We start from the raw sequence: 17,776 nt of genomic DNA, 5'->3' as shown, positions 1-17,776 counted from the left end.
TAGTCACTACATAAGTTTAGCCACTAAGGTATCTCTATTTCCATGCCTTAATAGGATACCCTACCAGTATACTGTGAGCATGTTTAATACCTAACGTTACACGTTTGTACTCCCAAAAGGATCACGTGTATTATTCTTTACTATTAGACTGGTTGGCCCTCTTGGTGCTTAGTGGCTGCTGGCACGGGCAGGTTGTACAGCCAAGCGAACCCTGCAGGTATTAATTACCAAGCGTTAGCCAGAAATGTGTCTGTCTTCTGGCTTATTAGCATGTTCAATCGAGGGTTACATTTATACAATTGTTGAATTATACTGTGTTTTATTGATTTTAAGGCATCCCAAGTGGATGGGGTTGGCCACGGGGGGTGGGGGTGGGGTCAGTAGCAGAACATATACCTCCTTCAAATATGCATATTGCATAAGAAAGATACATTAGAGAACTGAGGTGATTCGCTCCAGAATCCCTTCCCTATGTGTAAACTACATTATGCTGGCTCTGGATAGAGCTCTACTGAGGTTCACTTTAACATGGTAGTATCGATAAAACCTTATCTAAGGGCAAATCATTTCATACACAGAGTATGACAACAGCACACTAAACGCTTATTGGAGCCATCTCAACTCATTCTAGATGTGGACAACAGATATAGAGACTGCTACACCAAATTGGAATTTGACAAGCTTTCCACTAAACAAATGGAGCAGCTTCTGTTTAAGTCTAGGCAGGCATTTTATGAACAAGGAGAGAAAGCTGGCAAGTTGTTATCTCACCAGCTTCAACAATCCGCTGCTAACAGCACCAGACCTGAAATCTGTGTTGCAGCTGATTTAACTTCTACCAATCCCAAAGACATCAACAACCAATTTAAGCAACTCTACTCTGCGCTTTACTCGTCAGAGAACTTCCTGACACATCTCGTATACATGCATTTCTAGACACTCTGGACACCCCCTGTCTCAATTCTGATGAACAAACTAACATGGGATGCCTAAATAAGTGATGAGGAAGCTACTCTGGCAATCCAGTCCATGCAGAGCGGTAAAGCTCCTGGGCCTGATGGCTTCCCTATTGAATTTTATAAACCTCCTCAAAACTATCCCCTATCCTCAGCTCAATGTACAATGACATCCTTTCTAATCAGAAACTGCCCCAAACACTTACCCAAGCGACTATTTTGGCTTTGCTTAAAAAGGACAAGAATCCCCTAGACTGTGGCTCATACCACCCTATAAGCCTCTTGTGCTGTGATTATAAAATTCTCACTAAGGTATTGCCGTTTAGAGACAGTGACTCTGCCCAAACCGGATTTATCTCAGGTAGGCAATCTTTCTATATTATGCGCCAGCTATTTAACGTTCTCTATTCTGTCCACTCAACAGCCAGAGGTCGTCATCTCTCCTGATGATAAGGCTTTCAACCGGGTTGAGTGGGAATATCTATTTACAGTACAGAGAGATTTGGGTTTGGCCCGTCATTCCTTTCCTGGATTAAGATTCCCAGTGGCTTCTGTTCGCACCAACAATGTTACCTCCAACTACTTCCCTCTCCACAGGGGGGCCAGGCAGGGTTGTTGTTTATCCCCTTTCCTATTTGATATGGCTAGTGAGCCTCTTGCTATCGGCCTGCGTGCGGAGGAGAGGATTAAGGGAATATTAAGGGGCGACATAACTCACAAGGTGTCCTTATATGCAGACAATCTTCTTTTATACATCTCTAACCCTGTGGAGTCTATACCCTATCTCTTGGACATGCTACAAGGTTTTGGACATTATCTGGCTAAAAGTTAAACCTAACAAGTCTGCTCCTCCCCAATAATCAGTTAGCAGAAGGATTTGGGTATGCCAATTTCCCGTTTAAGGTGGAGCATCAGGTCTTTACTTATTTGGGATTAAAGGTCACACACTCATTAAAGGCTCTGTTGAAACAACTTCAAAACACTCCTGGATCGCTCTAAGCAGGATTTCATAAGGTGGTCGTCTCTTCCCATTTCATTAGCAGGTCGCAAGAATTCTGTTAACATGACTGTACCACCTAGGTTTTTGTACTTATTACAAATTATTCCCATTTTTCTGCCAAAGTTGATGTTCAAACAACTGGACAGCTGCATTTCCAACTTCATTTGGAATAAGTCAAATCCACAAATGAGAAAGGTATATCTAGAGAGACCTAAGCCCGCAGGCGGACTGGGCCTTCCCAATTTTTTACACTACTACTGGTCAGCAAATATATATAAAATGTGTTTATTGGGTTTCTACATTTGAAAATAAGGACGGTAAAACTTGCGTCATCATGGAGTTACAGTCAAGCCTTCCAACTTCTCCTGTTTCGCTCCTGTGCTCCCCAATGCCCATGAACCTTGGCACCCATGTTTTCAATCCCATTGTCAAGAAATTCCTTAAAATCTGGTCCCAATTCCGTAATCACTTTAGCCTTAAACAAGTAAGTTGCTTCTCTCCATTAACATCTAATCATCTCTTCCCAGCATCACAGATTGACACGGCATTCCAGTTCTGGCATAGGAATGGTCTGGTGTTTTTTTGTGACCTATTTGTTGACAACACATTAGTCTCATTCGATACTGATAATAATATTCCCAATACCCACTTTTTTAGGTACCTGCAAACTCACAGCTTTGCTAAAGAACATTTCCCTTTCCACTCGAGCCCTCATAGTGTCCAGTCGAGAGGTGCTTAGATCTTAACCCGTATCTGAATCTCCAGATTATACCACATAATACAGAATATTAATCCGCCTTCCTTGGCAAATACAAACTCTGCATGGGAGCAAGACATGGGTGACAAGCTACCTGATGACATGTGGCAACATAGTATTGGGCGTATCCACACCTCATCATTTTGCATAAGGCATGGGCTCATTCAGTTCAAAGTTTTGCACCGCCTCCATTACTCAAATGACAAAAATATATCCACATTTTGACCCCAAGTGTTTGAGATGCCACCAGTCCAGCGACTGTGGGACATTGACAATCTTTGAGTGGCGTCTGGGACCTCATTTTTTGGGGCATTCTCACATACAGTACCTGTCAAAAGTTTTTCACACACCTACTCAATCAAGGGTTTTTCTTTATTCATACAATTTTTTTACATTGTAGAATAATAGTGAGGACATCAAAACTATGAAATAACACAAGTAATCCAAATATATTTTATATTTGAGATTCTTCAAAGTAGCCACCCTTTGCCTTGATGACAGCTTTGAACACTCTTGGCATTCTCTCAACACGTTTCATGAGGTAGTCATCTGGAATGCATTTCAATTATCAGGTGTGCCTTGTTAAAAGTTCATTTGTGGAATTTCTTTCCTTCTTAATGCATTTGAGCCAATCAGTTGTGTTGTGACAAGGTAGGGTTGGTATACAGAGGATAGCCTTATTTGGTAAAAGACCAAGTCCATATTATGGCAAGAACAGCACAAATAAGCAAAGAGAAATGACAGTCCATCATTACTTTAAGACATGAAGGTCAGTCAATACAAAACATTTCAAGAACTTTTAATGTTTCTTCAAATGCAGTCACAAAAACCATCAAGCGCTATGATGAAACTGGTTCTCATGAGGACCGCCACAGGAAAGGAAGACCCAGAGTTACCTCTGCTGCAGAGGATAAGTTTGTTAGAATTACCAGCCTCAGAAATTGCAGCCCAAATAAATGCTTCACAGAGTTCAAGTAACAGACACATCACAACATCAACTGTTCAGGGGAGAATGCGTGAATCAAGCCTTCATGGTGGAATTGCTGCAAAGAAACCACTACTAAAATACACCAATAAGAAGAAGAGACTTGCTTGGGCCAAGAAACACGAGCAATGGACATTGGACCGGTGGAAATCTGTCCTTTGGTCTGATGAGTCCACATTTGGAGGTGTGATGGTGTGGGGGTGCTTTGCTGGTTACACTGTCTGTGATTTATTTAGAATTCAAGGCATACTTAACCAGCATGACTACCACAGCATTCTGCAGCGATCCCACCTGGTTTGCGCTTAGTGAGACTATCATTTGTTTTTCAAGGTACCCCTGCCTTCTCCTAGGAGGCACATTTCATTAGTCCTGCTTTCTGCAAGGTGCCCCTGCCTTCTCCTAGGAGGAGCATTTCATTAGTCCTGCTATCTGCAAGGTGCCCCTGCCTTCTCCTAGGAGGAACATTTCATTAGTCCTGCTTTCTGCAAGGTGCCCCTGCCTTCTCCTAGGAGGCACATTTCATTAGTCCTGCTATCTGCAAGGTGCCCCTGCCTTCTCCTAGGCGGAACATTTCATTAGTCCTGCTATCTGCAAGGTTCCCCTGCCTTCTCCTAGGAGGCACATTTCATTAGTCCTGCTATCTGCAAGGTGCCCCTGCCTTCTCCTAGGAGGAACATTTCATTAGTCCTGCTATCTGCAAGGTGCCCCTGCCTTCTCCTAGGAGGAGCATTTCATTAGTCCTGCTATCTGCAAGGTGCCCCTGCCTTCTCCTAGGAGGAACATTTCATTAGTCCTGCTATCTGCAAGGTTCCCCTGCCTTCTCCTAGGAGGCACATTTCATTAGTCCTGCTATCTGCAAGGTGCCCCTGCCTTCTCCTAGGAGGAACATTTCATTAGTCCTGCTATCTGCAAGGTGCCCCTGCCTTCTCCTAGGAGGAGCATTTCATTAGTCCTGCTATCTGCAAGGTGCCCCTGCCTTCTCCTAGGAGGAACATTTCATTAGTCCTGCTATCTGCAAGGTGCCCCTGCCTTCTCCTAGGAGGAGCATTTCATTAGTCCTGCTATCTGCAAGGTAGTCCTGCTATCTGCAAGGTGCCCCTGCCTTCTCCTATGAGGCACATTTCATTAGTCCTGCTTTCTGCAAGGTGCCCCTGCCTTCTCCTATGAGGAGCATTTCATTAGTCCTGCTATCTGCAAGGTGCCCCTGCCTTCTCCTAGGAGGAACATTTCATGAGTCCTGCTATCTGCAAGGTGCCCCTGCCTTCTCCTAGGAGGAGCATTTCATTAGTCCTGCTATCTGCAAGGTGCCCCTGCCTTCTCCTAGGAGGAACATTTCATGAGTCCTGCTATCTGCAAGGTGCCCCTGCCTTCTCCTAGGAGGAGCATTTCATTAGTCCTGCTATCTGCAAGGTAGTCCTGCTATCTGCAAGGTGCCCCTGCCTTCTCCTAGGAGGAGCATTTCATTAGTCCTGCTATCTGCAAGGTGCCCCTGCCTTCTCCTAGGAGGAACATTTCATTAGTCCTGCTATCTGCAAGGTGCCCCTGCCTTCTCCTAGGAGGAGCATTTCATTAGTCCTGCTATCTGCAAGGTAGTCCTGCTATCTGCAAGGTGCCCCTGCCTTCTCCTAGGAGGAGCATTTCATTAGTCCTGCTATCTGCAAGGTGCCCCTGCCTTCTCCTAGGAGGCGCATTTCATTAGTCCTGCTATCTGCAAGGCGCCCCTGCCTTCTCCTCGGAGGAGCATTTCATTAGTCCTGCTATCTGCAAGGTAGTCCTGCTATCTGCAAGGTGCCCCTGCCTTCTCCTAGGAGGCGCATTTCATTAGTCCTGCTATCTGCAAGGCGCCCCTGCCTTCTCCTCGGAGGAGCATTTCATTAGTCCTGCTATCTGCAAGGTAGTCCTGCTATCTGCAAGGTGCCCCTGCCTTCTCCTAGGAGGCACATTTCATTAGTCCTGCTATCTGCAAGGTGCCCCTGCCTTCTCCTAGGAGGAGCATTTCATTAGTCCTGCTATCTGCAAGGTGCCCCTGCCTTCTCCTATGAGGAGCATTTCATTAGTCCTGCTATCTGCAAGGTGCCCCTGCCTTCTCCTAGGAGGAACATTTCATTAGTCCTGCTATCTGCAAGGTGCCCCTGCCTTCTCCTAGGAGGAGCATTTCATTAGTCCTGCTATCTGCAAGGTGCCCCTGCCTTCTCCTAGGAGGAGCATTTCATTAGTCCTGCTATCTGCAAGGTGCCCCTGCCTTCTCCTAGGAGGAGCATTTCATTAGTCCTGCTATCTGCAAGGTGCCCCTGCCTTCTCCTAGGAGGAGCATTTCATTAGTCCTGCTATCTGCAAGGTAGTCCTGCCTTCTCCTAGGAGGAGCATTTCATTAGTCCTGCTATCTGCAAGGTGCCCCTGCCTTCTCCTAGGAGGAGCATTTCATTAGTCCTGCTATCTGCAAGGTGCCCCTGCCTTCTCCTAGGAGGAACATTTCATTAGTCCTGCTATCTGCAAGGTTCCCCTGCCTTCTCCTAGGAGGAGCATTTCATTAGTCCTGCTATCTGCAAGGTACCCCTGCCTTCTCCTAGGAGGAGCATTTCATTAGTCCTGCTATCTGCAAGGTGCCCCTGCCTTCTGCTAGGAGGAGCATTTCATTAGTCCTGCTATCTGCAAGGTACCCCTGCCTTCTCCTAGGAGGAACATTTCATTAGTCCTGCTATCTGCAAGGTTCCCCCGCCTTCTCCTAGGAGGAGCATTTCATTAGTCCTGCTATCTGCAAGGTACCCCTGCCTTCTCCTAGGAGGAGCATTTCATTAGTCCTGCTATCTGCAAGGTGCCCCTGCCTTCTCCTAGGAGGAGCATTTCATTAGTCCTGCTATCTGCAAGGTGCCCCTGCCTTCTCCTAGGAGGAGCATTTCATTAGTCCTGCTATCTGCAAGGTAGTCCTGCCTTCTCCTAGGAGGAGCATTTCATTAGTCCTGCTATCTGCAAGGTGCCCCTGCCTTCTCCTAGGAGGAGCATTTCATTAGTCCTGCTATCTGCAAGGTGCCCCTGCCTTCTCCTAGGAGGAACATTTCATTAGTCCTGCTATCTGCAAGGTTCCCCTGCCTTCTCCTAGGAGGAGCATTTCATTAGTCCTGCTATCTGCAAGGTACCCCTGCCTTCTCCTAGGAGGAGCATTTCATTAGTCCTGCTATCTGCAAGGTGCCCCTGCCTTCTGCTAGGAGGAGCATTTCATTAGTCCTGCTATCTGCAAGGTACCCCTGCCTTCTCCTAGGAGGAACATTTCATTAGTCCTGCTATCTGCAAGGTTCCCCCGCCTTCTCCTAGGAGGAGCATTTCATTAGTCCTGCTATCTGCAAGGTACCCCTGCCTTCTCCTAGGAGGAGCATTTCATTAGTCCTGCTATCTGCAAGGTGCCCCTGCCTTCTCCTAGGAGGAGCATTTCATTAGTCCTGCTATCTGCAAGGTGCCCCTGCCTTCTCCTAGGAGGTGCATGTTGAATGTGAAGCCTGGCTGTGAATCTATGACTCCCCCCTGAGATGCAGAACCATGACAGGGTGGACAGGACAGGCTCTCTCAGCTCCATGCCGCTCGGCGGTGGGAGAGAGATACCGTGTGGCGCTAGCGGGCTAACTGTGCCGACTAGCTAATGAGAACTGTCAACACAGTACAGCCATAGCAAAATGAATCTATTATTCAATAATTGAGTGTTATGGAGCGCCTGGTTTTTGCAGCGGGCAGCCAGCTGGGCATTGAAAAGCGATGGCAGAGAAAGAAAACATGCCAAGGCAGGAGAGCCGAGCGGAGCGGGTTAAGGAGGCAGACAAATGGCTGCTCGGCAGCTGGGCTGATTGTATCAGATGAGTGCTGAGTGTAGAGCTAGAAAAGGAGAGAGAGAGGCAGACGGGTGGGTGAGGGCCATCTGTGGACAGACAGGGAGGAGATGAACTGATAGGAGTACCACAACAGGACACACAGCCCAGCCTGCTGATGGATAGAGTGGAGGAAGAAGAGGAGAGGCTTTCATTCCTCCTTCCTCAGCTGCTGCTGGGAGACCAAAAGCCTGCCTGCTACGCTAACACGAAACACACACACACCACACACACACACACACACACCACACACACACACCACACCACACACGGCTTAAGGCACCACAGGATCCCGATGCAATAAGCGGTCTGAGCCGAAGGTAAAGGGGTGGCGTTACTGGCATGGAAACACACTCCAGTAACTGAGAACACAGGAGAGGAATCAACACAGGCTGTTTTGTACCTGTGCATGATTGTCTTTGTCAATGATGGAGAAACTGTTGGGTGTTGTATTACACACAGTGCTGCACTAACCCATCAAAGACATGTGTTTATGTCAGTCACCGTACCTTGCTGATAGAGCGGTTGAAGGTCTGAGTCCTCACTTTACATTTACATTTTAGTCATTTAGTAGATGCTCTTATCCAGAGAGACTTACAGTAGAGAGTGCATACATTTTCATACTGGTCCCCTGTGGGAATTGAACCCACAACCCTGGCGTTGCGAGCGCCATGTTCTACCAACTAAGTCACACGGAACCACATGGGACGCGTGCACGGTGTTCTTTGTAAATGGGGCGGAAACTGTTAGGCCTAGATACAGTACAATGCATTGATTTGTGTGAGGCAGTGCACCGTACCTTGTTGGTAGAAGGGTTGTAGGTCCACGTCTTTCTGTCCAGTCAGGTTGCTGAGGAGAGCCATGGCCTTCTGCATGGTTCCACCCAGGATATTGTCCTGGTGCTCCTGGAGAGAACAAAACATGGAATAAACACACAGGAGAAATGAATAGGGGGCGAGGGAAAGGAAGGGCAAAAACCCATGGAAGCACACAGTCTTTCAGGGCAATCCTCAAATATTGAGAGCCTTAGGGATGGATTTGAGCAAATCTGCCTTAGCAATGCTTCTGCAGTACTCTTGTTTTCACAACTAATGTGCCATGCACCCACAGTACTTGTCTTATTCTGAAAACTGAAGCACACAGTAGCTAACATTCTGCATTTGTATTGACTACATTATCATCTGCTGCTTACATTATCCCTTTCTCCTTCACAGGGTCTAGATACACCTGTGTGTGCCATCGTAAGGGCCGAGATCTGATGATGACTGAACAAATAGCTGAGCTTGAATGAAGAATAGTCATTAGCATCTTAACTTTTGAGAGGGGAAGCATCTTCAGGACCTGGCTGAGGGCTAGATGAAGGACAGCAGAGGAGCAGGGGAGCTTGGGGAGAGGGAGGAGGGAAATGGGGGAACTTGGGGAGAGGGAGGAGGGAGATGGAGGAGGTAGAGGTTACTTTGGGATGTGGGGGAGGATGAGCCTTGGTGAAGGTTGTGTAATTATCTGGTGAGCAGGGTGCAGGGGATGAGCCTTGGTGAAGGTTGTGTAATTATCTGGTGAGCAGGGTACAGTGGATGAGCCTTGGTGAAGGTTGTGTAATTATCTGGTGAGCAGGGTGCAGGGGATGAGCCTTGGTGAAGGTTGTGTAATTATCTGGTGAGCAGGGTGCAGGGGATGAGCCTAGGTGAAGGTTGTGTAATTATCTGGTGAGCAGGGTACAGGGGATGAGCCTAGGTGAAGGTTGTGTAATTATCTGGTGAGCAGGGTGCAGGGGATGAGCCTTGGTGAAGGTTGTGTAATTATCTGGTGAGCAGGGTGCAGGGGATGAGCCTTGGTGAAGGTTGTGTAATTATCTGGTGAACAGGGTGCAGGGGATGAGCCTTGGTGAAGGTTGTGGGATTATCTGGTGAACAGGGTGCAGGGGATGAGCCTTGGTGAAGGTTGTGTAATTATCTGGTGAGCAGGGTACAGGGGATGAGCCTTGGTGAAGGTTGTGTAATTATCTGGTGAGCAGGGTGCAGGGGATGAGCCTTGGTGAAGGGTGTGTAATTATCTGGTGAGCAGGGTGCAGGGGATGAGCCTTGGTGAAGGGTGTGTAATTATCTGGTGAGCAGGGTGCAGGGGATTAGGAACATAATAAGTAGGTAGGCAATGAAGGCCTGAGCTAGGATGTCTGGGGCTGTAGATCTAGGCCAGAGTAAACACACGCACGCACGCACGCACGCACGCACGCACGCACGCACGCACGCACGCACGCGCACACACACACACACACACACACACACACACACACACACACACACAATCAATGCAGCCATAATTAGGGCCCAGACGATGTTTGTTCAAGGGGCTTCCACAGTTTACAGGCTGACAGGAAGGCAGAGAGGGAAGCACAGAGTTGGGCCAGTAGCTCAGGGATTCTCCTCAGTCTCCTGGATAAATTAGCCATGGAATCTCAAGGCCCAGAACCATCGCTTTTCCACCTGATTTCTCTGCTAGGCCACTTGAGAAGAGCAGGGGTCATGCAGATATCAACAGCCCTTAATGAAGAGATACATGTGTGGGCCTCGACCTAAACCCTGATGGGCTCAAATGATTGACTCACTAATTCCTATAAACTGTTTGTTTAACACAAAGGCTGGTTTGATTTGATAGTGATGAATAGGGAGACACATGGAGGAGAAACGTATATGGATGTATGGCTGCGTCATTTCTGACAGATGACAGAGTTGAATCCAAAAGCAGGAGATAGAAACATACTGAAAAAATAAGGACGGAAAGAAAAACTACTTTTTAATCACCTCCCGAAAAAGCATGTCCTCATTTCTGTATCTTATCAGATGTGTAATGGAATTGTGCTGTCTGCCTGCAGCTTGACTTGATATCCCATCATCTATAATGCTAACTTCAGATCTCATCATCACAATCCCAAACATACCATTGGCTGCCTCTGGCCTCACACAGTCTGAACCAACAATCACTTCAGTTCTCAACTCAACGTATGTCTCTCAGTGTTGGTTTACATGGAACTAGACTGGAGCCTCACTATCACAGGCCCAATCACAGAACCTCAAATTCCTATGTAGCTGCTTGGCTGCCTCTTCTGAACTAACTTCAATCGTGTGTGTGTGTGTGTGTGTGTGTGTGTGTGTGTGTGTGTGTGTGTGTGTGTGTGTGTGTGTGTGTGTGTGTGTGTGTGTGTGTGTGTGTGTGTGTGTGTGTGTGTGTGTGTGTGTGTGTGTGTGTGTGTGTGTGTCTTTGCGAGGGGATAAGCAGTCAATGAATTTCTGTTGATTGCAAGGAAAATGGATTAAAAAAGGATTCTTCTTCTTCAGTATGTCCCACAGTGTAAAACAAGCTCTGAAAAGCAACTTTGCAGTACAACAAAATGCAGTGTTTATGTCTGCTATTTGACTTTCTTTCAAGCTGTAATTTGGTCTCCAGATCAATATTTGTCGCAATGCAGACTTTTCTTCTCTGCTGTTGTTAATGAGAATGGCAGAGGGGAGCACAACTATTCTCCTAATACCAGCAACAGCAATCAGAGCTAGCTGTATAAACCTCTGATTCTATTAGATTCTCCTTTCTCTCTTAGAGCTCACAAACTCAGAGTCCACCGACTGTACATTCCTACCTACCTCCCCCCCCCCACACACAGGCAAAATGGATTTTCTTCCAATTAGATTTACACTGTCAGATGACATGAAATTGAATATGGGGCAGAGGCACGACAATCAGGGGAAGGGAGAGATAAAGCCATCCTGCAACAGTGAGGGGGTCCACTCCACCGAACATCTGTGTTCATTTACTTCTATGCCAACATTAACCTTTAAAACAAAGCTGTTCAAATAGAGACAATTGAGGAGTCTCAAGCATTCTCCTTAACACAATCAATCATGATCATCAGTAAAAGACCATGATGCATTGCAGCAGCCACAACAAACTAGGCGTGAGCTTCAGTCTCCAGACATTAGATTCAGGATAGCAGGAAAGGAAGGCTAGAGCCTAGCAGTGTTACTTGGGGCTCTTGTTGTAACCAGAGTCAAGCTCCCTAAACACTTGTTTAAGGATCAGTCTGCTGATGTTGGACCAAACTCAATCAATGCCACTGTCAATCCCCACTGGCTTCCTCGCCACACTCATTAGTGATGTGCATTACGGCTCCGTCCGCGGACCACTTTCATGCCGTCTCTGGCCCAAATCAATGTCAGTCCGTGAAACTGCTGAGCTGGCCTTAAAAGTAAATAAGTAGACAGCCATTACTACTGCAGTCTGCACTAACTGTGTCGCGAAAAGGCAATTTGATACGATCCCGACCTAACCCGCATATCAGCTTCCATTGGATTGGAGAAGGCAAGCCAAGTTCAGAGTAAAGTTAAAAGGTATGGTATGCATCCCAAAAGTGCACCCTATTCCCTATGTAGTGCACTACTTTTGACTAGGGCCCATAGGTCAAAAGTAGTGCACCATATAGGGAGTAGGCTTCCATTTGGTACACTCACTACACACACATGGTGACTACAGTCAAGTGAGAGTGAGAAGAGCTGATTTAATCCTGTCACTATGTATCTGTAAAGCCTGTAATGGCCTGGCCATAGTGTATGTCCTGTAGGTGTAAGAACTAGGCACTATATGAATTGTAACCCTCCAGCGGTGGAGAGGAGAGGAGGATTACAGTGTGTGATAGAGTCCAGACTGGGTCTATATTGGATAGAGCAGTGGTTAAGTGGTTGACCTGCATGACACTGATCGGCTGGTAATGCACACTAAATGGCTCTCCTTCCTGTATGGCTGCGTATGTAACACTGCATTGTATAGTGTTAAACTGTGTGGATGGAGGCTTTTCTAACGCATTCCAGAACTTATTGAATCACAAATTCAGAACATTAGGTCCTCCAAATGTAATGATGACATGCATGTGAGAAAGTCTACATACGTCCTAGTTGGTACTATCATGGTTAGGCCTGGCCTATACCTCCAAAACATAGAAGAAGAGACCCGTGGAAAGCAGCACAGCTATACCTCCAAAACATAGAAGAAGAGACCCGTGGAAAGCAACACAACAATACCTCCAAAACATAGAAGAAGAGACCCGTGGAAAGCAACACAACAATACCTCCAAAACATAGAAGAAGAGACCCGTGGAAAGCAACACAACTATACCTCCAAAACATAGAAGAGACCAGTGGAAAGCAACACAACTATACCTACAAAACATAGAAGAAGAGACCCGTGGAAAGCAACACAACAATACCTCCAAAACATAGAAGAGACCTGTGGAAAGCAACACAACTATACCTCCAAAACATAGAAGAAGAGACCCGTGGAAAGCAACACAATAATACCTCCAAAACATAGAAGAAGAGACCCGTGGAAAGCAACACAACAATACCTCCAAAACATAGAAGAGACCCGTGGAAAGCAACACAACTATACCTCCAAAACATAGAAGAAGAGACCCGTGGAAAGCAACACAACTATACCTCCAAAACATAGAAGAGACCTGTGGAAAGCAACACAACTATACCTCCAAAACATAGAAGAAGAGACCCGTGGAAAGCAACACAATAATACCTCCAAAACATAGAAGAAGAGACCCGTGGAAAGCAACACAACAATACCTCCAAAACATAGAAGAGACCCGTGGAAAGCAACACAATAATACCTCCAAAACATAGAAGAAGAGACCCGTGGAAAGCAACACAACAATACCTCCAAAACATAGAAGAGACCCGTGGAAAGCAACACAATAATACCTCCAAAACATAGAAGAAGAGACCCGTGGAAAGCAACACAATAATACCTCCAAAACATAGAAGAAGAGACCCATGGAAAGCAACACAACAATACCTCCAAAACATAGAAGAGACCCGTGGAAAGCAACACAACTATACCTCCAAAACATAGAAGAAGAGACCCGTGGAAAGCAACACAACAATACCTCCAAAACATAGAAGAGACCCGTGGAAAGCAACACAATAATACCTCCAAAACATAGAAGAGACCCGTGGAAAGCAACACAACTATACCTCCAAAACATAGAAGAAGAGACCCGTGGAAAGCAACACAACAATACCTCCAAAACATAGAAGAGACCCGTGGAAAGCAACACAATAATACCTCCAAAACATAGAAGAAGAGACCCGTGGAAAGCAACACAATAATACCTCCAAAACATAGAAGAAGAGACCCGTGGAAAGCAACACAACTATACCTCCAAAACATAGAAGAAGAGACCCGTGGAAAGCAACACAATAATACCTCCAAAACATAGAAGAGACCCGTAGAAAGCAACACAATAATACCTCCAAACCATAGAAGAAGAGACCCGTGGAAAGCAACACAACTATACCTCCAAAACATAGAAGAAGAGACCCGTGGAAAGCAACACAACACGTGAAGACAATCAACCTAACAGCTAACTGATTCCGTCTGTGTGATGTTTCTCAAAGTGTTCTTACATGCAGTGGCAACTTGTCTGAGAAGTCACCCAAGCGATAAGTTCATTAAAGAGTGCAGAGCAGTTACTGGCAGATTGAGGTCAAGGGGGAATTGGCTGTTTACTGGAAATAAGCGTTCTGGTCTGATGAATATGTAACCTGTTGTAGGAGCTGGGGGACGACGACCACTTCATATTCTCACTCCATTAAGCACAGCCCCTCAAAAGGCTGTTCCGCTCCCTCCGCCACTCAATTACACAACGTACTGTGATGGGTCACCACCGCACAGCACACTCATTTGCATAATAAATCAATAAAGAACCCTGGCAAACGAGCGCTGCTGGTGCAAAACGGGCTCGGCCTGAAATGACAGAGAGAGAGAGAGAAGTAGGCAGGCGGTGGGATGGGGGTGGGGTGGATGGGAGGCGTTTTTACGAGCTAAAATGTCTGGCCCAGCAGAATTCCCCCACATAACAGCCTTTGAATTATGTTCCAATAGCCCAAAGTCTTCTCCACCCAATGGGACGCATATATTTTCATGACAGAGGATAAAAAAGCGAGGTGGGGTGGGGGAGGAGGAAGCAAGGTGGTTTGTAATATGGCTTTCATCCTAACATTCCTTTCCACTAGTTTCCACCTCGGGCCGTCTAAAAGACGGAGAGAGACACAGACTCAGAGTAGAGTGGAGGTGGGAATTTGACAAACCACTTATATTTTTAGGAGATAGCTTTTTTCTTGAACCTGGAAATGAAAAGTCGGGCAGGAAACACAAGTGATAAATAAAACCGCACACCAAAGCAGTTTCCTGGAACACAAGATTTTAGTATAGAGAAAAAAAGCTGCATTTTAAGTGGGGCTCTTAACTTACCGCCATGACTTGAAAGACAACAGGTAGGATCCTGCTGTCTCTGACCAGGCTGTGGAGGGAGAGAGAGAGAGAGAGAGAGGAGAGCAGAGGGAGAAAGAGAGAGATAGAAAGATGGAGAGAGTGGGGGAGAAGAGAGAGAGACAAAGAGAGAGAAAGAGAGTGAGAGAAACACAGAGGCAGGTTTAGGTACCTTCATAGCACAGAGAGACGTTTCATCTTCATTAGGGTCCATGCATTGCCTTTGAATCTGAGGCCTACTGAATGTATGTGAGTATTTCAGTGTGTGCTTGTGTGTGTGCGTGAAGGCAACGCAGCGTGCCTCGCCTCTAAGATCAGGCATGTGAGAAAAGGACCTCTGACTAATCTTCTGGGGGGAGAAAGGAGCCTTCTGACACCTCGGCACCCAGGAGTAATGTACATCTTTATTGAAAATGACTCTCCACAGCTCCCTTATTGATTAAGTCTTTTGATTCACAACCAATTACAGCTTGTGTGTAGAGGTGCTCAAAGGAAGAAAACATTGTGGCAGGCAGGCTAGACACATTTAAACAAGACTAGAGGTCACCCATAGAAAACGTATTAGAGGGAGTTTTTACATAACAATGATGTATTGCACGGCTGGGAAACATTTATTTCCCAGTTTTCCGTATATGGTGTCCTCAGTCCTCCAAAGAGAATTCCATCAAATGTTTCTAAAGTAGTGTAGCTTATGTGAGGCAGCTAAGCCATTGTGCAGAACACCAGATAAGAGTAAATAGCACTGCCGCTAGGAGTAAATCTCCCAATAAAGTGCAGAGGGACAACACAAGCCTGTGATTAACCAGAGAGACATCCTCTTGAGGTTGAAAGTCACATAGAAGTCAGCAGGAAACCTGAACATACTGAGAAAGGAGAAAACTAGAACATGAAATACAGATGACAACACACATCTGCTTTCATACTAACTACACAATATCAAGTTTGTTGTAGGGGCCTACATTAGTTTGCCTACAGATGTAGGATTTTAATTTGACCTAAATTGTCACAGCAAAATAATATTGCAGCAACAGGATTTTAACGTTAATCTATAATGTTGCTTGATTGGTGGTTAGGTTATTAGGCTACATGAAAAGTGCAATACTGTTAATATAACCGTATGTTAGTGTGGGCTTTCAGTGAATGTATGTAAATCCCGAAGCGCATCTGCATTTCCTGTGGTGCAGGAACATTTCTGTAACAAAAGAGTGATCAAATTAAGATGCTACACCTGTATATATGCAGTGTACTATATAACAGACATACTTATATGAGATACAAACTGTCCCCCCATCCATATCTCCACTTATCTGTACCACCTTCCCTCTCTCCTCCACTCTTCCCTCTCTCCTTCCACTCTCCCCTCTCTCCTTCCACTCTCCCCTCTCTCCTTCCACTCTCCCCTCTCCTTCTCCACTCTTCCCTCTCCTTCTCCACTCTTCCCTCTCTCCTTCTACACTCACCCTCCACTCTCCCCTCTCACACTCCACTCTTCCCTCTCTCCTTCCACCCTCCACTCTCTCCTCTCTCCCTCCACTCTCTCCTCTCTCCCTCCACTCTCTCCTCTCTCCCCTCTCTCCCTCCACTCTTCCCTCTCTCCCTCCACTCTTCCCACCACCCTTCCCTCTCTCCCTCCACCCTCTCCTCTCTCCCTCCACCCTCTCTCCCTCCACTCTTCCCTCTCTCCCTCCACTCTTGCCTCTCTCCCTCCACTCTTGCCTCTCTCCCTCCACTCTTGCCTCTCTCCCTCCACTCTTGCCTCTCTCCCTCCACTCTTGCCTCTCTCCCTCCACTCTTGCCTCTCTCCCTCCACTCTTGCCTCTCTCCCTCCACTCTTGCCTCTCTTCCTCCACTCTTGCCTCTCTTCCTCCACTCTTGCCTCTCTCCCTCCACTCTTTCCTCTCTCCCTCCACTCCCTCCTGACCTCCCTCCACTCTTCCCTGACCTCCTCCATTATTGTAGTTCAGAAACAACCCTCTCCCATCGATCTCCGTGTGAACCTGAGTGATGACACGTCATTAACATTAAATTGTGCTCATAAAACAAAACAGGAACAAATATGGAGAGTTAAAGGTGAGCAGAGGACCTGGGTCGTAATTCCACTTTACTCCCAGAGAGTAAACTAGACAGAGGTGTAACCAGAACTGATGAATGGCCAAGCTTTATCTCCCTGACGGGGTGACAGAGGAGTGTAAATAGCCAGGCTTCTTCTCCAAGCCTCACAGATTGCTGAGCCTGTATCCCAAAGTACACCCTATATAGCACTATATAGGAGATAGGGTGCCAATTGGGACGCATCTACATTCAACTGAATGCATGGTTAGCATGGTTAGCATTCCCAGTTCCACATCATTCTAAATCGATAGCACCCTGCATCACTGTCACGTTAAGAGAAACTGAAGTACCAAAATCAGTTCCTGTCAAGGCAGCCAGTAATACTGATACAGGCCTGTTGAAGACTTATTATAGAGAAGGAAGAACTGAACTGAAACCATATCAACAGCAGTGGACACTATCTGGGTCAAAGTCATGGCTCTCTAAACACTATCCTACACAAGTTTTGGGCTAATGACAACTAATGCATCACACAGTATGTGTGTACAGTACACCTCATTTCTCAACTTTAATACATCTCTGTGCCATACAAAATCTACAGACTGTCCTTAACGTTAGGGGATAAAAACTCTCCTTTTCATGTAGACGCAGATTGCGTGGATGAAGTGGCATTTGCCCAGCCAGGCTGGAGTGGCTATAGGGCAAAATAATAAGATACGCTCTGCACACATTCTCCACGGCTGCAGACAACCTTCTGATCTTATTTACAATCTGATGAAGTTGAGAGTGTGCCTGAGTACAGCTCTGATTCAACCTGTCACGCTTCCTTAATAATGGCACAAT

General features: G+C 46.3%; 1 protein-coding gene across 1 annotated transcript in view; it reads right to left on the bottom strand.

Annotated features, from left to right (window-relative positions):
• LOC120040347 (serine/threonine-protein kinase ULK4-like) overlaps nucleotides 1-17,776 on the bottom strand; it is a gene marked incomplete at its 3' end in the record, with an annotated part of 134,760 nt that overhangs the window by 42,121 nt on the left and 74,863 nt on the right. The window contains exons 31-32 of the mRNA XM_038985535.1: nucleotides 14,864-14,912; nucleotides 8,355-8,460 (exon numbers count right to left, since the gene is read on the bottom strand). Coding sequence (XP_038841463.1) covers nucleotides 8,355-8,460; nucleotides 14,864-14,912 — 155 coding nt within the window. The remainder of the gene's footprint in view (nucleotides 1-8,354; nucleotides 8,461-14,863; nucleotides 14,913-17,776) is intronic.

The sequence above is a fragment of the Salvelinus namaycush genome, unplaced genomic scaffold (assembly GCF_016432855.1).
Source record: "Salvelinus namaycush isolate Seneca unplaced genomic scaffold, SaNama_1.0 Scaffold343, whole genome shotgun sequence".
Taxonomy (NCBI): Eukaryota; Metazoa; Chordata; class Actinopteri; order Salmoniformes; family Salmonidae; genus Salvelinus; species Salvelinus namaycush.
This window is presented reverse-complemented; position numbering and strand designations above follow the sequence as displayed.